We start from the raw sequence: 22,480 nt of genomic DNA, 5'->3' as shown, positions 1-22,480 counted from the left end.
TACTGGAGCCACCATCAACACCCAGAGGTTGGCTCCTGCTGTCACTGCCACCTGACAAGAGGCCACCGGCCCTCTCCACCCAGAAGAATGCCCAGGCACTCAGCACTATGGTCACAATCTTCAGCCTTTTCACAGACTCCCTTGGGGAAGGGGTACAGAATGAAGTTAAGAGTGCTTGGGTGAACCCAAAGAATAAAGCTGCCACCTGCTTTAACAAGACTCAATGAAGGTGCCATGCTTACATCCATCTGTGCCATCACCTTCTCTGAGCTCCAGGGCACCCACAACCCCACTCATGGATCCTCAGGGATTCCCTGTTTGTTCCCATTCCACTTAGCTGCAGGCTTAAAGGTTCTTGGTGTTTGCCTGGTACACGGGCTCTGCTGAGCAGGACAGCTCTAGGGTGGGCTGGCCCTGGCCATGCGGGTCACTTGTCTGGCTACATGGCTTTTGCTGCTGCCACTCTTGGGCACCTGGAGAGACTCCAGGTACTTCAAGGCATGTTGGCCTATGCTGGCCTACTATCTCCTTGCCAGGGATCTCTCTCTCTCTCTCTCTCTCTCTCTCTCTCTCTCTCTAGCCCCCAGTAGCTCAGTACCAGGCCCAGTTCTCCCTCAGGTCACCCCCATCCACTTCATGACTCTGATCCTCCCCACACAATGTTTCTCAGCCCAGGCTGAGGACTTCAAAGAATCCCAACACCTACCCTGGCCCACACACTTACCGAGTTTCTACCACCAGGGCCCCAAGCGTGAGTCATGGCACCTGGGATTAAACTTTCTTTACTCCATCACAACCTGATTCTCAGGATTCTCAGGATGGGGTTATAGTGGTGAAGCTATTTCCAGGACCCACAGGCTATTTGGCACTGGTAGGATTTGCCAGACCACCATGTGGACCAAAATGAGGCTTGATCAGGTCTTGTCCTCTCTTGTACTGTGGCTTCCATAGTTTATGCCACAGTTTAGGCATGATCTGTCCACAGTACTAAGGTGGGAGCAAGCTAGGGACCTAGGGCCAGCATATGCCCTGAGGGTACACTTAGTGCCATCTGCAACTCATGGAGGGAGGCCATGCCTGATGGGGAAAGGTGGGCTGCCTGGTGAGCCAGGCCACCTTCTGTGGAGCCCATGGCTGTGGCATCATTTGGAGGGTGTCAGAGTGCTGAGGGAATGTCAGAGCAAGGTCACTCAGGTCAAAACAAGGCCCCCAAGCCCAGCACAGCCCTGCCTGCCAAGGGTACCCCACCATGGCTGACATCTTGGCAGGTCCTGTGGTGTCTGCAAGACCTGCTATGTTCCACACTATGTTCCCTGAGCACAACATGAGGGCACACTCACCCCCGTCTCACTGGAGTCATCACAAGCATCATGTGGCTAGACCAACCCAGCTACAGCCCCTCCCTGCCTACACAAGTCCACCTGCTTCCCAGCACAGCAGGAACAAGCGCAGAAACCTGGGCTCTACTCACCGTTTGGTTATCTTCGTAGAGCTTCAGATCGTAGCCACTGAGCTCCACACAGAAGATGATGGCTGTGACACCTTCGAAGCAGTGGATCCACTTTTTGCGCTCTGACCTCTGCCCACCCACATCCACCATCTTAAATGTGAGCTCCTTGAAGGTGAACTTGTTCTCCACAATGCCTGTGGTCATGTCCCGGGAGCGCAGGATGTCCTCCACAGTGGGGATGTAGTCTGGTGCAGCGATGCGCTCCAGGTCATTCAGGTAGTAGGCCGCATTGTCCTCCAGGTGGTACTCGCTTGAGCGGCCAAAGCAGGCCTGTGCCCCAGGGTCAGCCCACAGCCGCCGCATGACACCCAGCAACTCGGGTGTGATTTCTCCCTTGCTCTCTGCTGGACCAGTCAGTGCAAAGAGCTGCACAGCATCATACGCACGATCTGGGTTGTGGAAGTCAATTTTGAGGGCAGCCAGGGCCCGGATGATGCGGGTCAGCGAGTCAATGGCGTTATAGATGATGAGGGGTTTGTACTCCTTGCAGGCCTCCAGGTTAAAGCCACCACTGTGGATGATCTTCATCTGTTTGACTATGGTGCTCTTGCCCGAGTTGCTAGTGCCCAGCAGGAGCAGTTTGATCTCGCGGCGCTGCCGCTGGCTCTCTGAGCGCAGGTGGCGGTCGATTCTCCGGGACCGCCTCGCTGCCTCTTTCTCCTCTGAGCTTTGCCGACATCCCATGGTCCGGCAGCGGCAGACCCAGATGTGGGAGCACAGGCTATGCACCTCTCCCTCTGGCCACCAAGTAGGGACGGCTGCAATGAGAGAGGCTGAAATGTGGGCTTGTGTGCCCAGCAGACAAGAGCCAGGTGCCTTGGGAATGTTCAAGGCAAAACCATGGACAAAACTGTGGCACACAGCAGCCCCTGCCCCAGTGCCTCTTCTCCAGCCGGCATGGCGCTCTGTGCAGTGGGGCGGTGGCCGCACCCTCCCCTCTAGTGACACTCCACCTCCCTTGTCAGCGCTGTGGCCTGATTTGCCGCTGTCATTCCTTGGCCACGGTGGGAAGTAGTCCTCTTGCGTCTGCCTAGGCTGCTGCCGTCTGGTTGTTGGTTGCTGTGGAGATGCTGCTAAGCGCGGCTGGAGGGCCCTGCACTCCTGGTGGCCCCCCTGCCTCAGACTGCTCCGGCTCCCTGTGTGGCATCCGGCCTTTCACCTACCAAACAGAGAACAGCATGAGCCATCTCCTGTAAGGTGGACAGGGAAAGGGAGAAGCCCACAGATCTCAGAAAACACAGGGATAATCCAGCAGTTCCCTGCTGTTCTGGGGGTATTGTAAGGATAGTGACCAAACCACAGTAAACCCAACATTCCTAGCTGACACCAATCTCCTTGCCTCAATCACTGCCAAGACAGTTTGAAGCCAGGTGTATGAGGGAGGGGAATAAATGTTCATTGCCCCACTTGCTTGCCTCTATGGTGGACTTAACACTGCTGAGGTTCCTTGCCTATTGACTTGGCTGGCCTCGCTGTTCTTGAGCCTTTTTGTCTAGGGTTCCATAACATAACCCTGCTATATTCCTATTCTTCCACAGCACTGGGGGAGGTCAATCCCACCATAATTAACAATCTAGTCCTGACTAGGGCCCTGCCTGAAGGAGGCCTAGTTCCCTTGGATGTGTCTGGAGGTAGGTCTTGTCCTGCCTGCCCTGAGGGCCATCTGTGGGTCAACTCTGAAGCAAACAGACAGGGCCAAAGGTGGCCACTCGGTGCCTGAGTGACAACAGCTGGAGGTAGGGTCAGGTCTTGAGAAGGGGCAGAGCTGGTCTCACTCCTGGTAGGGAAGCTAGGGCTCAGGAAGGGGAGAGAATTAACAAAACAGAGTGACAAGGTGAAGTTTATCTGGGAAGGTAAGAAAGGCCAGGGCAGTTCTTGAGGCAGTGGGAAATGCTAGGTCCAGGCATGGCAGAACAGCCTAGGGCCTCCCTAGTCTCACAACTCTGACTAGGCCAAGGCACTAAAATGAGGTACAGCTGTGCTCAAGGGTTGGGCAGGTCTATAGCATCCAGGCTTCTGAAGGTTACCTGTTGACCAGAAGGGAAGAAGAATACACCCCAGGGCACCTCTGTGACCTTCTTGGTGGTGGGGCCAGGCCCTTCCACTCAGGCTTCTGCCCCTGGCTAGGAGCCCAGGGCGGTGCCTGATACAGCATACTTCTTGTTTTCCTTCCTGATGTCCTCTCTCCAATCGTCCTACCACAGTCATGCTCTTACTACTCTAGTACTCTCTTCCCCTAGAGCAGGTCCCAGGGTGGGAGACCTAAGGTAGACAGGCCCTGACAGCAAAGGGTCTATGTAGTGACTCTATATAGTGCTGGAAGCAATCTTCACTGTCCACCCTGGCTCAAAACCCTCAGATCATCTACCCAGCTGATATCTGTGCCACTCTCTATTCCATATCCCTTGCAGACCTTCCACCACTAATCCCAGCGATCCTGCTCTGAACTGTCCCTCAGGTGCCACATCTCTCCCTGGCCCTAGATTCTGGCTTCTCTCAGCTACTGTGGCCTCCCTTTCTCTCTTGTGTCCTGGCCACTTACCTCCAATTGTGTTTGTTTGTTTTTGGTGCCAGTCCTGGGGCTTGGACTCAAGGCCTGAGCACTGTCCCTGGCTTCTTTTTGCTCAAGGCTAGAACTCTACCACTTGAGCCACAGTGCCACTTCCGGCTTTTCCTATATATGTGATGCTGAGGAATTGAACCCAGGGCTTCATGCTTTCTAGGCAAGCACTCTACCACTAGGCCATATTCCCAGCCCTCCAATAGTATTTTCTGATGCCACTTCTTTCCCTAGGGTCAAACCTGAGGCTCTCAGGGAAGATTCCTTTTATACATGGCTCTTGGCCAGGCACTCACCTCCAACCGTTGCCACCTGCCAAGTACCAGACTAGCAAGTGCAAGTCTGTAGCAGTTACTACAGTATGATCCCTTGTCATTTTGAGCATCGCATTCCTCCCTATCCACTGCTTCTGCCCTATCCTCACTGCTGCCTCCACAGCAGCCCTCAGCTAACACATGACCCACGTGACCTTGTGTGCTGCACCTCCTCCTGACCAGGAGAACAGCACACAGCAGGCCCTCTACACCCTTCTCAGGCTCTTGTCTGCAGAGAATCCCTCTTGGCTTCTGAACAGTACTTTGCTTGCTTTTCACAGGTCAGCCTATGCTCAGTGCCTCCCTGCCAGTGGGCCTCGCTCCCTCTCCCCTCTTCTGCCACTAACATTTCCCTGCACTATGCCCCTCTCTCTGTGGGCCTTTCTCTGTCCTCTGGGCTAGGAGAGAGGTCAACTTTGTGTGGTCTCTAGCTCTGAAAGGCAGGGAGGCCTGTGTGAGCAGGGGTTAGGCCTAGGACTAGGGGGTACCCTCTCTGTGTGACATATTTAGGCATGTGTCAGTAAGCACTGAGAAAACAGAGAGGTAAAAGGTGAGAGGAAGAGGCAGAAGAGAAGCCCCACTGAGGCTGTGGTCTTCTTCATCAAAGAGGAAGAGGAAGCCCACTGAAGAGTTTTAAGTCATGAGTGCAGGTGCATGTTGGTGACAGTGATAGGTACACTCCTCTGGGGAGGGGGGAGGTGTGTAAGTACACATGTACTGGGGCAGTTCCATGTGGTGTCTAGGGATAGAGGTGGTTATGGAGAGGGGGCTCTGGCTATGACATGACAGCTTGGGCTGGAAAGAGATGAACATGGTATGGTATTTGGCAGTGGGGTTGGGGAGGGGGAAGCTAGTGTTGCTAAGCAAGGCAAAAACCAAGTCCCTGAAATTTGTTCAGCTAGGGAGAGCAGAGCCAGACCATGGACAGGATATAAATAGTGAGTGACAGAAGGTACTAAATGGAGCTCTAGATAAGTAAGAGTCATGTGTGGGGATGCAGGCTGCACATCTGCAAAGGTGGGTGGGGCCAGCATCTCAACAGGTAGGATGACTATAAACAGGTGATGAGGAGGTCACTGTCAGTGCAAAGGGCATGAGGTAGGAATGTGCCTGGCTAGTCTGAGGGTCATGAAGTACAACTGGTGGAGAGGCAATCTGGCAATCAGAAGCAAGCTAAGGTTGAGGTGCGGCATCCCCTGGCCTGCCCTCTAGCTCTTGGACTGAGGCTAGGGGTTCCTGTGGATACACATCCAGGAGAGAACATGACAAGGTGGTGAGGACTGGACAGGTGGTATCAGCACAGAGATGCTGCAGGAGCCTCTGTGAGACCTGGGCTGCAGGGTGGGCAGTGCTTGGTGATGGAGCAGTGGCTGGGTACTGAAAAGGTATCTGGGCCTGACCAGTGGGCTGAAAGCTGGGGGGGGGGGCATTTTTGAAGATACTAACAAGAAGTGGTAGGTATTGGGGGGGGGGACTGTCAACTGAGTACAGATGTGTGTACTATGCCAATCAGTGAGGCCAGCCAGCCATTCCGCCTTATACTGTATCAGACATGCACAGCAGAGGCACTGAGAGCATGATTAATTCACCAGGCTGCATATGTCCTGCTCCCTCTCCTGAAATCTCAGGAAACCAGTTTCATCCTAGCCGCTGACTCTTGGGTTAATTCCCCAAGTCCTTGAAAGAGCCCATTCCCTCTGGTCCCAGGGGCAGACCCTTCACCACACACACGGACTGTCCTCTTTATGACTCCTCTGCTCTGTCACCCAGGTCCCTGACTCTGCTCTCCTCATTCCAACTTGCAGGCTGGCCTCTCTGGTCTGTTTCTGTGACAGAATGACAACCCTGGGCCAGCACAGAGGCACAGCTGTGGAGGGACAGTGCTGCCACCTTTCCCAGGGACCTGGCATCCATGATGCTCTTTATATATAGAGTTGCCACTGCTCTCTCCTAGCCTGTCCCCATGGCCTGCCACGCCTGCAGGCCCCGCCGTCTCTGAGCACACAACACTCATGGCTGCTGTGAACCCACTAGGACAGGGCCAGGCTGTGGAGCTTCAACCCTGACCCGCCCTACATGCACACTCCCACACCTCCCCTCAGAAAGCATCCCAGGGCTTCATTTGCAGTTGCCAGTGGGTTGGCCCCTATGAGATGGGAGAAGGCAGCCAAGGTCACTGAGGTGTTGCTGCTGAAGCCAGGCTAAGCCAGGGGCACTCTAGGGTGGAAAGACTTATCAGCTTACAGGCAGGCTCCCTCACCAGCACCCCCACTTCCTTAGGGACAAGCGGCCAGCTTCTCACTCTCCAGACCGGATGCCTGCCACACGCCCTTCTGTCCTCATAGGAAAAGCAGCCTGGCCAATGGAAAGCTCTCCACCTACAGACTCTCTCCCAGGAAGGTGGCTTATGCTCACTGATGAGATAACCAGTACTCAACTGTGACTAGGTAGAGACATAGTCATGTCTGAGGCCCAACAAGAGGCCAACCCTGCTGAAGATGGTGGAAAGAACCCTCAGAGGTAGCAAGGCTGCATCCCCGCCATACTCATGGACCTCCAATTTTTCTGTTACCACATACCTCAAATCCTTGAGTTCCTGCCATCCTGTGCCCAGCCAAGGCCCTGGCCAGTCCCAGCATGGAGATTGGTGATGTCTGAGGATGGCTATTCCTGTTCTATAGAAACTACCCTGGGGCTATCTGTGCCTACTGTCCCTGGCCATGCCTAGAAGCCCCCACAGAGGCCAAGCTCTTTGACAGCACTACCCACCCAGCCTTTGCCCTTGTTTGCTGAGACACCTGTCTTGGCAGCAGTGGTCCTTCCACCTGTCAGTTCCACTTCTGGATACCAATGGCTACTCTGGTGATCTGGTGTGTGCAAAGAGAGGCTGGCCCTGTGGTGGCTGCTCTTCATTTTCTCATTTGAGGACATTAGGCAGTGTGGGAAGACCCCCAACCCCAAAGTCAGCTGGTGCCTTAGTGTGTGTAGGAACAGCAGGGAGGAATGTACCCCGTTTCCTGAGCCTACACACCTGAGCCATGGGGGCAGTTCACACATGCTCAGGCCAGTGTGCATGTCTGAAAGCCTAAGCTGATCCTTCTAGGTATTTCTAACCCCCTTTTAAACAGTGGGTTCTAAACCCTCAGTGCTACCATCCCCAAGTTGGCTTCTACCATCAACTGTAGTTTAGAAACCAAGATTTGGGTTTAATGTCTTGCCACATGCCTGTAATCTCAGCACTCAATCTCAACTGAGGCAGAAGGGTAACAAGTTACAGGCCAGCCTGGGCTACACAGTAAGACCTTGTCTTAAAAAAAAAAAAAAAAAGGGTCCGGAAAAGCTGTGCCTGTGGCCACCACTGATAATCAGCTTCCTTCCCTCTTAATAAGGAAACATTTTCCACTGCCCTTTCACGCCTGGCTTACTGGAACTGCACTGTCTGCTTGCAGCTGACACATCGCACGTTCTCTTAGGTTTCCCAGAGCCTGGCCTGGGCCTGCAAGGCTCTTCCTCACTGCAGCCACGGAGCCAGATGTCCTTAGTGTGGCCTGGCTCTCTTGCTGGTTCTAACTTCCCTGCCCTGCCAGCCCAGCCTCCTCCCTAAGAAGCAAAGACCCTTTCCAGCCAGATGTCCCATGCACATCACTGAAATGCCCACTATCTCTTTACGGAACCATCCATACATGTTCTTAGATGGTGGGGGGCAGCTCTTGGCTGAGCTCTAGACATGTGTATCAGGGAGGCTGGCACAGTGGGGTCGGGAGCTCAGCTGTGCTTTGCATCCTTTGGCTACCAGGAGGCAGCAAGTGCTGAGGGAGCCTGGGCCCCCTATGGCTAGACGCACTCAGGGGACAGCTGCACTTCTAGCACACGTTTGCTCCTGTTGCTGAGGTGCTGCTTGTTGTGCTTGTACACATGTAAAAATAAGCCTTGAAGGTAACCAGATCTTGCAGATACAGAAAGAAGAGGGGGAGACTTCCTCAGGGTCTTCTAGCTGGGAGACCAAGTTTTCTCCCAGCCCTCTACCTGCAAGCATGTCCAGCATTCAGTCTAACATGGCCTGGGCATAACCTGCTGTTATTTACTACTCAACTTTTTTTTTTAATGGAATCAATTTTTTTCACTTACATTGTACTCTAAAAACAACTCCATATCCCGATTTCAGTGGAAAGCCAGGCACTCATCAAAATGAAGCCATCTAAACTATACAACAGTGTGAAGGAACTGCTTTTGCTGCATAAGAGCCAGGCAAGGCCACTTACTGCTTGTTAAACAACAGAGATTAGCACCTGCTGGAGGCAAGGGAATCACACAGGCCCCAAACTGGGACTTTCTCCTCAAAGGAAAAGGACTGAGAGAGAGAGAAATCAAAAGGATTAGCTTCCTCATAAGAAAGGCTAGAACAGCTATGGCCTCTGGCCACATCATACAGTCACACTCCCTTCCCCTGCTCTGAGAAGCTGGGTTCTGCCCCACTGCCTCCTGGAAATATGGTTGGGGTGCCCAGAAGCTTGGAGCCAGAGAGGCCTTCTCTGCGGGGACACCACTGGGATGGAGCAATCAGGCTATGGTATGTGTTAAAACTGCTTATGCCCCCAGGCTCAGGCCAGAGGCTACCTCTTGCCACAGAAAAGTGGGTCATCCACTGTGGCTCAGTTCCACTGGCCTGTTCAGCAGGATGTCCTCCACTGTTCTGCTGACTCTCTTAAATAACCCAGCACATGTACATCAGCTTGAGGCTGTCCACCCTCAGATCTGTGCGGGTGAGCAATCAATCAGCTGGTGATGATCGATACTGTGGCCTCTGGGACTTCAACTCCAGGGTGTGCGGTCCTGCTTGGGGCAAAGAACCCAGCAGGGCAAGGGGCAGGGGGGAGGGGGAGGCTGCACACGTGCATTAGGTGCATATTCTTGGTATTCTTGTTGGGAGGAACATGAACAAGTCAGGATATTGCTGGTTAAAAAAAAAAAAAAAAAAAAGGCCAGTGCTGTGGAGACCAGGATACAGAGAAAGATACAGAAAGGCACGAGTGAAAAACAGCTGAGGACATGAAGGGCCAGAACAACTTTTAGAGCTGATTCCGCATGTGGAGCAACTAAACATACAGTATATGTTTTCTAGGGTTCATAGCAGTCTGAGGGAAAAGACTCTGGAAACCATACCTGCATCTCATAGGTGGGGTTCCAAGCCTGAGAATTGCCCTCAAAAGCTTTTGAGGCTCACACCTGGAGTAGGTAGCTGATGTGGATAGACTGAGTGCTCTTGGGCAGGCCATGGTTAGGTTCCCTGTGGGACAGCATGAGGCTCTCCGGGCTACTGGACCGGGGAGAAGCACTTCCATGTTGCAGCCTCTACACACTGCAGCGTGTGATGGCATATGGACCCTTGTTGGGAAGGCTACACATTAAACCACACTGTGTTTTGGATAAAGGCAAGTTGGCACTGAGTCCAGTCCTTGTCTGGCAGGTGGAGACAAATAGTCCCTGATTTTCCAGCTCACCTATCTGAAATGTCCTCTGAAAGGCTGGCTTTCTAGCTCCCCACTAAGCCCCAGGGTGAAGGGCAGGGCTGCCCTGCTCTCAAGGCTTCAGCCCAGCACCAAGCAGTGCCAATAAGAAGCAGGTGCTCAGTCAGTACCCGGGATGCCACCACCAGTGCCCCACTGTACTCTCCTTCTCTCATGGGCACAGCTACCAGCACCCTACTGCACTTTCTTCTCATGGCCAGCCACCAGTACCTCACTGCACTGTGACTCCCCACAGATACAGCCACCATCTCCCATTTCACCCTGCCTCTGCCAATGGACCCAGCCACTAGCACCCTGCCCCTCTCATGAACTCTGCCATAAGCACCCCACTGCATTCTCCACAGCTCATGGACACAGCCACCAACATCCCATTGCTCCCATTGCTCTCTGCTCCTCTGGTGGAACACAGATACCAGCACCCCACTGTCCTCTCCCACAGACACCGGCACCCCACTGCCCTCTCCCCCTTTCATGGACATGGGCACTCACACCCTGTGCATTCTTCTCACTGCTCCACATGGACACAGCCTCTTTGTGTGGCTGCCTGTAGGAAGGGCTTGACGGCTTCAGGCTTTTGATACAACACATATTTTGGGACTAAAAAGCCACATCTTCCTGAAGAGATAAAAACTACTCATACTAGTGCCAGTGTCACAGGACAAGAGACTAGGACAGGTCACCCCTGCAGGAACTAGAGGAAGGAACAGAGGCTCCTGCCTTGCTGGCTGCATCTCCCTACTCCTGTGCCCATAGTGCCCTGCCTACCCACAAATGTCCTCCTTGGACAAAATCAGGGCACACTCAGCCTCAATTTTGCCACTCAGTGTCATGGGACCTTGAACCAAGTGTGGCATAGAACTGGTGGTGGGCCTGGCCCTGACCAGACTGTATGTATGGGTCTCTTAGTGTGCTCACTGGGAGCCAGTCTGGGCTCCTGCTCTGCCCCTCTGCCCCAGTTGCCAGCTCTATTTCCCTCGAAGCAGGTGCTGTGTAAAAAATTGCAGAACAGATGGATGGGTAGATGGATGGATACCAAAAATTATGCAGAGCTGAAAGCCTCCCAGTACTTCCTTTTGAGGGTTACCTAACATAACCTCTCCCAGGAACCTGCAACAGAGGGTCACACCAGAGTACAACTGTATCATGCCTTGGACCTTAGATCTCTGCTGGGTCACAGATGGCTCCTTAGGCATTCACCCTAGGGACGACTCAGATTCAGATCTCTCTATTAGGTTCCCTGCTTCTCCCTGCCCTCTGGCTCCTACTCCCTACACACTCCTAAAGCAGGTACTTCCCCTGGCCTTCCAGAGCCACAAGATAGTCCAGGGACTTCAAAGTCAACAGCTCTTAGTTCCTTCTCACATGTGGGGCAACAGTCCTCCTGAAGCTTCTACCCTGCTTCTCTTCACTTCTTGTTCAAGGCTAGTGCTCTACCATTCGAGCCACAGCCCCACTTTTGGCTTTTTGGTAGTTAATTGGAGTCTCATGGGACTTTCTTGCCCAAGCTGACTTCGAACTAAGATCCTCAGGTCTCAGCCTTCTGCATAGCTAGTAACTAGCTGATGAGAGTCATCAATGCCTTTCTCTCATATCTATCAATTACCAAAAATTACCCTCAATGTTGGAGTTGCTGGGCTGACTGCTCTGCTGAAAAAGTGAGTCACTGCAGGGAGCCCTAACAATAGCTTTATATGGTTTATTTGCACTTAAAACAGATACAGGTTCATTCACATACTTTGATACAGAGTGAGCCAGGGTCAAGACCTTTTTCTGAAGCATAAGCCCACATTCAGGACTTACCAACACTATCCTTGCTCAAACCACAGCACACCAGTGTGGCATTCAGTTAACTTTCTCCAACATCAGTGAGGTGGCAAAGTAATCAGAATTCAACCCTCAGGTTGTTGGAATTCTCTGACCCCAAAGTTGCAACTATTTGCCCACACCAAACCATAGCTTCTGAAGATTTCCAAAGTACCTACTCTCATTTTCACAGAAGCCTACTTGATATTCATCTTCTATCAGTTTATGTGATATTCAAGGACAACAGGTTTAGGACAAACACAGCTGACAGAAAAGGGTGAAATGAAAGCAGAAGAGCGTGGCTGCCCACTGGCCTGGGTGTTCAGTCAGCCATGGACTCCAGCCAGCATGTCTTCCAGCAAGGCTTCACCTAGCAAGCTGATGCCGGAGGGAAAAGGGTGTTTTCACCAGTTTTCTATAAGGCTTGCAAATGACTCTGCATTTCATTTATCACAAAGGCTCCTGCAAACGTTTGAAAAATGATAGCATGTGCACATGTAAGATATTACTGATAAAGGACATGTTTGTGGGTTCTTTGCAGTCACCCAAGTCAGGGCCTAGGCTACTGGGTTAGCTCCTCTGCCTCCCCACAATTTGCCTCATCCATAAACTGGCAGCAGATCTCCCTTTCTTTGCCTCCTCCAATCTCCCTGCTTATTTTAGAACTAGGAGTTAGTATATACACTGTCCCCCATACACAACAGGCCCTACTCAATGGCTTTAGCAAGGGTTCTGCCCTAGCGGTGTTTTCTGTGCTAATCTGAGACCACCAGCAAGTCTCTTCCCTGTGTCCCTGTGTTGTCCTGGCTCTTGACATCCTCAGCCACGTGTCCATTCTTCTGGCCTACAGCCACCAAGGCTGGCCAGACAAAAGGTGATAGCATCACCCAAAGAACACTGACTCAGGAGGAAATCAGGCCAGATGCTTCCCCGGGCCAGGAGTAAATAAGTAGATAAAAACGGAGAGGTTCTACCTACAAGAGAAGGAGGGAATGACAGCCAAGATGTAGGGCCTTCGATGAGAGCCATATCAAAGGGGCTGCTGCCGCTGCCTCAGGGAGTTATGCTCCAGGCCCCTCAGTTTCCAGAGGGAAAGTAATTGCTGACTTTTGGAATCCTCCATTGGGTGGGAAACCTGACTAACATTCTGGGTCCCTGTAATATCCTGCCCCCTGCCACTGAGTGTGATAGCCAACAATCCCATCCCTCCTACTCTGGATAGACCCAAGGCTAGACCCTATTTGCTAAGGATTTCATGGGACCAGCTGAGACTTTGGCTCCTTCCCAGGGCCTCTTTGCCTCCCTGCAGCCCCTTCCATCTGTCTGTCCCCTTTTCTTCCTTGCTCTTCTCCAAAGTTTGTTTGCTGAGGCTCCTAAACTCACACCTATACGTTCAGACCCAACTTACCCAGGAAACTGGATGCCCTCAGAAAGGTGTAGGTTTATGGTCTTTCCATGATGGAAGAATGTGCATTTTGTCAAATGCTGTGGGTCCTCTTGAGGCCAGCAGTGTGGAGCCCCCTGCACCGGGATCTACTACTACAGGTGACCTCAGAGCTGGCAGTGGTCCTCCTGCTTGAGATAGGCCTCTCCCAGGAATGTCTAAGCCTGCAATGTCCCCTGAACTTATCTTGATAAGGTCTTCCAGAGGCATTGGCCAAACACGATGGGGCAATCTTAAGCCAGTGATCAATAGAAGGAGAATGTCCCAGAGAAAAAAGCAAGGAAAGGACCCAAGACAAGGCCAGAGAAGAAGCTGGGCACAGTGTGGTTTCAGTCATGGCAGAGCCCTGGCCTAACCTAGGGGAAGAAGAGCCCTGTAGCTGGATACCTTGAGGGAATAAGGCATGCCCCCCCCCACCGGCCCCAGTTACTTCAGTAAAGGGGGTTCCAAGAGCATAGGGAAGATATTCAGTGAGTATCTGTATCCTCAGGGAGGGATGTTGTGATTAACTGCTGGACTAGAATCATTGACAGTACAACTCTAGTAAGGACACAGTAGCATGCACAACATGTTTTCCCTCTATTTATTTCATTTTTTTTTTGGGTGCTGCTGCTCCTGGGAATTGAACTCAGGGTCTGGGTGCTATTATATTCAAGACTAGTGTTGTACCACTTGAGCCAAGCCACAGCTCCATTTCTGGACTTTTTTTTTTTTTGGTAAGGGATAAGTCACATGGACTTTCTTGTCTGGGCTGGTTTGAGCCATAATCATCAAATCTCAGCCTCCTGAGTTGCTAGAATTACAGGTATGAGCCACTGGTGGACTGGCTTCCCACTTCCTTTTTAACAGGGTCTGGTACCTCAGATCAGAGTCAGATCTGGCTGGAGACCTCAGGAGATCTCTCGGTTGACACCCTGACTATGGAGCCCACACTGCCCAGCCCCTCTTCTGGACTGCAGCAGCAATACTACTGTCCGCAGCCCCATGAACTCAGTGCTCCAGCAGTAGCCAAGGGGAACTTGGTGAAAACAGGCACAGTGGGTTTTTCTTGTGCTTGAAGCCTTCTGTCTTTTATCATCTCAGTTTGGAGCCAGGCCACAGTCCTTCCAGGGCTCTTTGGTTAACCTAGCTGCTCTGCCTGTCTCCTCTCTGCTCTGTGCTGTGCTGGCCCCTTGATGCCCTCCCTGCTGACTTCCAACATTTATGGCTGTTCCTTAGTTCAGAACGTGTCTTGGTGACAGCTGGCCCTCCCATCTGGAAAGTTCTCTTCCAGAACCATCTCAGGTCTGATGGCTCAGCTGTGTTCTCCTCAAAGGCCACGCTGCCCTCCTATAGACAATGCAAACCTACCACTTTGATCCAAATACCCACAGCACTATCCCTTCTCAAACACCACTGAATGCCTCATTTGGGAGAACACCCCCTCTCCCACAGTGCCCATGACAGTAGAATCACCATACACAGGGGCTGTTGGCCCATTGGCTCACTGATGTATCCCATGGGCCTACAAGTACCAGATATTCTACAGGCGCTGGTAATTCAGCCTTCGTAACCAAGTCCTCATGTGTCAATTGAGGGCAGAGAGGGGATGGCCAAAGAATCTGTTCAATCTTCTACAAAGGCCCTTTTGCTGGATGGACATGGTAGGTGGATGGGTAAGCCTAAGGCTGCCACCAGGCCTAAGGGATGAGATGTCTCCTCATCTTCTAAGTCCTCTGGGCCTGTTTCTCTTGTGTCATAAGAACCTTGCCCCTATAACACATAAGCAACATGTAGTTCTTCAGCTCACTTTGCACTCTTGGCCCTTTCCCACCCACAGTTTAGCCTCTTTCCTGTGCCAGTGGCAGGGACATTTCCCTAAACCCAGGACAGCTCAGGGATTGGGGCTGTAGCTCATCCTACTCTAGAACATATAGGAGCTTGAGACCAAGTAGTGGAGAGCAAGCTCAAACCTCTCCAGTGCAGGGGACAGGGATGAGGGTGCTGTTATGGCCAAGAGGCACCCTAGAGGAAGTGCATGGAGCTGGGGGACAGGTGGGGACAAGAGTAGCCCATTCAGTGCCTCTGTGCAGTCCCAGACATAGGGCAGGGCAGGGCAGGGCTGGGAATGTGCATGCATGCATAGTGTTATCATAGAGGAAATCGATGCCTGGCACTGGCCCAGTGTTTAAGGGAAATGAATAGATTTTGGCCGAGGACAAAGAGAGTTTGATTAATCAGAAATTGGATAATGGAGGCAACACTCTAATTATTTTTCTTCCCGGCATTTTATTGAGAAATATGTTTATACAGCATATCAGAGGTAATGGAGCGGGTGAGGGGGGCTGCCACACTGGAGGGAAAGCCTGGCTTGGGAACAGGCCACTTGCACCCACACTAGCAGTGATGGATGATAGGGCCCTGGTACCCAGTCCAGAGGGCCATAGGAAGCAGGACAGGTAGATGGGACATGCCTGAGATCACACACAGCTGGAACAGCTAAGGCTAGAGAGGACATACCATACAGAGTGGGGCAGGAGAGAGGAAGGAGGTACAGGACAGTCAGTCAGCACCAAGCCCCCACCCTAATGTAGAGACTTGCTTTCCTGGCTCAGCACCTCCCTTCCTTTATTCCAACCCCATAATAGCACAGGAGCAGAAGGGCAAATGCCACCAGCTCAGGTTGAGCTGCTTCTCCTATGAGAATCTATCTCAGGCCCTGCTGGAGCCAGAGGTGCTAAGGGGCCTAAATGTCCAAACCTGCATCAAAGAGGGTCTTCAGAGACCCCACCTCTCAGCATTTTGGAGGATAGTCTCATTTCGAAGGCTGATGGATCATTCCATGGCCCATGTCACATAGGAGCTTTGGTTTTCCCCAACAGGACAAACATAACACATTTCTCCCTGGTCACACTATTCTCTCATCCTTTGCTGCCTACACTCGACCCAGCTTTGTACCTTCCTCCATTGTCACCTGGTCCACACAGACAGGTAGGCCTCTTGGGGCTCCATTCTGGAACAAAGCCTTGGAGTAGGCTCTTCACTTTGCTAAGTGGTTGAGTCCCTGGCTTTTCTTCTTCACAAGTTCATTCATTTATTCTGTGTACAGACACAGGTTGTCATGGGCCAGGCAGGAGGCAGAACCAGCTAAGAGGAGAAGAGAGTCAACAAATAATTATCTGAGCTGCCCATAAACTCCATATGCCAGCTAAGGAAGCACTGAGGAGGGAGCACTGGAAATCTTCATCTAGCAGTGGATCAGGGTCAGTGTTCCCAAGGAAGGAGAGATAGGATAAGATAGGGAAACACTCAACTTGCTTCTCTCAGAGATGTGGAGTGAGAAAGGAAAGGGCCAGATGCAAAAGGTTCAAGACTGGCCAGCTGCTGGCAAGCATGCCTTAACCCTGACTCCTGGACCTGCTAAAGACATCACTAATCAACCACACTATGCTTCCTCTCTGAGCTGCAATATAGCCTTAGAATCCTCTTCAGTACTGTGCTTTGGGGAGCCACTCCAACTTTGGACTAGGAAGTAAAAACTTCTTATTCTGTACCATTGACTCAGCCAGGGCCTTCAATTTAAGGGTGAAGTAGGCTGGGAGTGTAGCTCAGTGGTAGACCAGTTGCCTAACGTGTGAGGCTCCAGGTTTCACACCGAGCACTGTATAAACACATAGGCGCATGCATGCATGCTTACTAAACAAATAATGAAGTTGAGGAAATCAAGGCTCACAAAGTGGAAAAGCATTTACCAGTTCACCTTTATAGGCAGACCTAGACCCTGACAGGCTGCTCCCTGATCCTGGGGAGCAAGATCCAGGAACATCAGGAAAGGCCACTCAGCTGTCACCATGTTCCTTTATTTCTAGCAGAGTCTTTTTTTTTTTTTGCCAGTCCTGGGCCTTGGACTCAGGGCCTGAGCACCTTCCCTGGCTTCTTCCCGCTCAAGGCTAGCACTCTGCCACCTGAGCCACAGAGCCCCTTCTGGCCGTTTTCCATATATGTGGTGCTGGGGAATCAAACCAAGAGCTTCATGTGTAGGAGGCAAGCACTCTTGCCACTAGGCCATATTCCCAGCCCTCTAGCAGAGTCTTGTCTCATGTTCTTAATATACTTTCCCATGGACAAACTTCTGTATGCCATGACTATATGAATCTTCCCCACATTTGACCAAGGCCCAGATGAGGAACACATGTCACTGAAGCTGACACCAGGTGTCAGCCTGAATCATCTAATTCAGTGTAAGAAGAAAATCTTCTTGCCTCTGATTGGTGAGTGCACCATGGTTGAGTCAGATGGGGCCCAGCTAGTGGTATCTATCTATGCATGGTTTGTGTTGGGTGGTCAACCCAAGGTGCAAGTCCTGTCCTGTCTGAGCAACAGGTTTCAATCACTGCCGGTGCTCATTCACTGTCCATGGGGACTTCCTGGGCACATTTTGGGAGGCAAGCAGAGCAAAATTCTTGCCTCACAGATCTTACACTGAAGCCCTGAAGACAAAAAGCAATCAGAATAAAGAAAATATGGAGTAGATAGACCATGACAAACACCGAGGGGGCAAACAGCATTAGAAAGGGACACTGGAGAATGTAGGGGACACAGGCATTATTACAGAGAGAGGGCCCAATAGGCCTCAAGTGAGCATGTGGTTGAGGATCTAAAAACTCCTTATATGTGGTGGTGTCTGAGAAGGAGTAGCAGCTGCAAGACCCAGCTGGCTCAGTGGAGGAAAAAAAAACAGAGCAGCTGGAGAACAGTAATTTTAGGCAAAAACCAAGCATGTGCAAAGATGGCAAGCTCCCATGCCACCTCCACTGAGGGCACTGACCTGGCAGCAAGCTCCTAGTCACCAGCCTAGTGTTAGCACAGAAGGGAGCTTGTAGCCTATGAGCTTCTGTTCTCACCTTATAAAGAAAAGAAAAAAGAGGCCCAATGAGGTGTATGTAGCATCAGTCCCAGGGGACCTGGCTGCAGGCACTGAGCCCAGCCCCTGAACTGCCTCTCCCAGGGGTGTGGATTGAGAACGAATTGGGCTGGAAGGATGTAGCCTATGTAGAAGCACTGCCATGTTGGCTCTGGCTCAGCAGGTCTTACCAGGCCTCCTCCACCATCCTTCCTGTGACCAACTGGGGAGTGGAGCCAGGCTGCATGGGAGGAGGCTGGGCCACCTCAAGGTGTTGAGAACCCTCAGGTTCCTAGACATCTACTGTCGTTGTCCTTGTGCTGGCAGCCCTAGTTATGAGAAGATGAGATGAGCATTGGCCTGCTGGAAGCCACTTGGCTGTGAAATCCAGGGCAGATTCTCTGTGCCTCATGCCATTGAGAACACCTATATCTGTCTCTGGAAAAGCATGTACACAGTCCATTATTCCTCCATCCCAACAATTTTGAAGGATTTGGGCTTTCATGACTCACAGGGGAAGCCCCAACAAAGAGGTAAAGGTTCCCCACTGAAGAGCCCTGTTTTGGCAGCTCTCCATCCCAGGAATATGGGTCTGAAATGTTTGCTCTGACCACTGAGCCCCCACCCCCAGCATGGCTATGACCATTAGAGACCTAGCTGAACTCTCAGGTTTAGGCCATGTTTCTGGTTTGAGGCTGCTAGGAGGAATAGCTACTTGCCACTGTTTGTAAGGCCCCTCCCTGTACTGTGGCTTTTAACAGTCTTGCTTCTTAGCACTGTTCAATGAATTCTCCAGGGATATCTCTAAAAGAGAGTTCTACCTTAATTTAGAAGCAAATAACTCAAAACTCTGTGATGAAGCAGGCTCCTGTGGAAAAGAGATGAACTCAAGGAAGCCATTGTTTGCAGATGCTAGCCATGCTCGGTTCTGACTAGACTTCCAGATGTGCTACTTGCTGTCCAAGGGATTGCTAGCTGCTGGGGGTGTACAGACAGAGGGGGAAGAGGTGGTTCTTCCCATCTGCAGGTGATTCTTCACTTAGTATGTGACTTTGGGCTCCTGGACTAGGAGGCCAGGGCAAGAATCACAGGCTGGATTTGACTAGTCCCAGCCTATGTGGCCACTCGGAGAAAGGAAAGGAAAAGGAGGGCAGTGAGGACACATCATGGCCCCAACAATTACGCCTTCTTTCTCTGCCCACCACAGCCCTGGGACTGTCCCCATAGTCCCTAGGACCAGGCCAGTTTCCCAGGTACACACCTAAGTAGTCATACAGGACCCCATGATAGGCTTAATGCTCTGTGGTATGTCACCATCATGAAATGCATAATAATTTCTTAACAAACCCATAAATTGTGTAACCAGTTGCCAATTTTGCTCAATTCCCCAGGCACTACCCATCTGCCCTGGTGTTTGATTCAGGAGACATACCCTCCTAGGATGCCTTCCTTTCCAGACTCTTGAGAGGCCATCATGAAGGCTCTCCTATTCCACAGCCTCACCAGCCCTGACTTGAGCCTAGTACCTTTTGAACTCATCTACCTTTGATCTGCAAGTAACCTTAGCTGCTTCTCTCATACTCTGATGTCAAAGATTCCAGGTTGATAGCTCTAGCCTCATTTTTCTCTCTGGCCACCACATAGACCGACATCTACTAGGATCTTAAATTCAACTCCTGCTCCATTGTGTCTCTCAAGTGAGATGGCCCATGTATTCCTCAGCCAGAGCCAGCTCTATCCATCCCCAGGTCTGACCTGCCACTCTTGAAAATAAATCTCATTTGGCCGCCTCTCATCTCTGCTGTTCCCACCTCACTGTTCATCTTCCCCACCTGAAGTATAACATGGCCATAGATAACCTCCAAGTCTTACATCTAGCCTAGTTTACTCTCTCATATTAACAGAGGTCTTTGTGCGTATGTATGTATATATGTATGTACGTATGCATGCACGCATTTGATTTATTTTTGGTGCAGGGGGTAGAACCCAGGGCCTCACTCATCCTAGGCAACTACTCTACCACGGAGCTATACTCCTAGCCTGGAAGAGATCTTTTAAAGTCTAAATTAGTCAAGTCTCCCCTTTGCTCTAAACAGGTCTTCCTTTCTCACTGGGAACTATGAATCCTTCTCAGACAACCTATCAACAACCCTGCACTGGCTCCAGCCAGTCTTGTCTTTCTTTCTTTCTTTCTTGTTTTTTTTTCCTTCCTTCCTTCCCACCTTCCTTCCTTTTGACAAGCTCTTGCTATGTAGCTATTTAACTAGGCTAGTCTAAAACTCCCCACCAAGCACTAGTTTATGAGTCTAGGACACCATGCCCAGGTTCAGCCACCAGGTCTTCTGGCAGGGTTTCTAGCAGCTGAACAGTGTTCCCTCAATGCCTCTGTACCTGCTGTGCTCTCCTGGTATGCTCCTTCTTTGGATACAACATAACTTGCCTAGGGTTTCTCCATGGCACTGTACCAGTCCCACAAAGAGAGGTCATGTCCTCACCCCTACCTCTGGGTCCAGTGTTCCATAAAGCAAGTTGCTCATCCCCCTGCTCTTGGTTACATGTGTTTTTGTCAGTAAATGAGATGTGTGCCCCAGGAGTGGACACTGCATCCCTGTCATACCCCTGTGCCAGGCATGCAGCAGGCACTGGTAAATATTAGCTGAATGAATGAATGAGGGCCTTGTGTAAGGTTAGGGTTCTGTTCCTCAGGCCCAAAAGAAAGCTGGCGTCATCTCCAACATGCTCCAGGATTGACAGATGGTCCCCGTGGGCTCATTCTTATGAAGAGCTTCCACTGCCATTGTGGACAACACAAGGGGCCAAACATGTGGAAAGGGCTGGTGTGGGAACTAGGCAGGGCACTAATGGCTCTGTTTACAGATGAGAACAAGAAGGGTCAGAGAGGTTGGGACTGGATCAGGAGGCCGCGGGGACCAGGGCTTGATCCTGCTTCTCCTTTATACCTAAATTGGAGTTCTTGCCCCACTATCTGGGGCCATGAGAGTTTGGGTGCCCCTGGGCCCTTTCCAGCTTGCACAGCTGCAGTGTGGCAGCTGTTGGGGTCTGATCTTTGGAGTCTGCTCTGATGCCTCTACTTCCCTTCATAATCATTTTAGTCAAGCACAGGACTCACACGCTGCCCTAGAGGTTCTGCTGTTACCCCAGTTTCCTTCCTTGGGGTTTTGGGAGATACATACTCTAATCTGCACCCTCCAGAGTTCCCCTTAGCCTGCTGTGGTCGAGTCTGTGAGCTTGCCTCCATAGCCACAGAGTGTGTATGTCTCCCAGGTTGCCTTATCCTAGCCTCCAGGAAAGGAAACCACACACACAGCTGTCCAAATTCACATACCAGACAACTGAGTGGCTAGGCTGAGGTCTTGCTCTGAGTTCACTTGTGAGAAGGCCTACCATGCTAGCAGCCTAGTCTTTACAATTACCCATATGTTGCTAGAATCATCCTAGAAGCTCCTGAGGTCCAGACCATTTCCCCCCCCCCCCACCTCTGGGGAAACACAGTTGAGAGACAGGGGACTGAGGAGGAATCTATCTCTGTCCCCAAACCAGAGTCCATAGCAGGCCCCTTGGATGAGTCAAGTGGAAAAACAGACCAGGTACTCCATGCAGGCAGGCAGGCCCTGTTCTTAATACAGCCTCCTGGGCTTCAGCTAAAATGTGTGTAGGCTAGGGGAGAGGGATGATACTACCAAAATGAGTAATAAACAGCTTCTTCAGAAACAGAGACAGACAGACAGAAACAGAGGGGGAGGGGAGGGACAAAACCACTCCCATAAGTGAGGGAACTGATCTAGGGCAGAAGGTAACATTGGCCTTCCAAGGGGGAAGAACTATGTCTTATTCACCGCCTGGTGCAGAAAATCAACGTCTGTTAGAAGAACACACAGGAAGAATTAAACCAAATGCCAGTATCTCATCATCCCTAGAGGAGGCACATTGAAGGCATGCTGCTTCATGCAAACACGGACCAACCCTCTGTACCCCTGTGGATCCCTAGATGGACATAGCTAGATCACAGTCACAAATCTCAAATATCCACAGGCAAAAGACACAGAATCATTAGCCAAGCATTGTCCCTAAACAAGTGGCTCCATTCTGGCTCATACGGGTCTGTATAGTTACCTAGAGCACTGGCCCTGCCCAAAGGACAAGGTGCCTAGAAAGCCCCAGATTGCAAGGAGCTAGTCCTCTCTGATCTTTAAAATTCTTTCCCCAAACCCACTTCAGTTCAAAGGGTCTCAGAACTGTTCCCTTTTTATATATACAAAGGCTGCAGTCTCCATTAGGACAGACAGCTAACAAGCAATGGGGTCATTCCATTTCCCCAGATCTCTCAGTCCTGTGGAGCCTCTTACCTCCTTTCCCTCCATACCTCTGACTCCCCAAGCAAGCCTAGCATTCCCACAAGAACTGGCTGCCTAAGCGCC

At 51.3% G+C, this 22,480-nt stretch overlaps 1 protein-coding gene across 1 annotated transcript in view; it reads right to left on the bottom strand.

Moving 5' to 3' along the window:
* The window catches only part of Gnaz (G protein subunit alpha z), a 50,200-nt gene that overhangs the window by 26,256 nt on the left and 1,464 nt on the right, over positions 1 to 22,480 (bottom strand). The window contains exon 2 of the mRNA XM_048343511.1: positions 1,472 to 2,669. Within this exon, the coding sequence (XP_048199468.1) occupies positions 1,472 to 2,194 (723 nt within the window). The 5' untranslated portion in view covers positions 2,195 to 2,669. The remainder of the gene's footprint in view (positions 1 to 1,471; positions 2,670 to 22,480) is intronic.

This window comes from Perognathus longimembris, chromosome 3, assembly GCF_023159225.1.
Source record: "Perognathus longimembris pacificus isolate PPM17 chromosome 3, ASM2315922v1, whole genome shotgun sequence".
In the NCBI taxonomy this organism is placed as follows: domain Eukaryota; kingdom Metazoa; phylum Chordata; class Mammalia; order Rodentia; family Heteromyidae; genus Perognathus; species Perognathus longimembris.
This window is presented reverse-complemented; position numbering and strand designations above follow the sequence as displayed.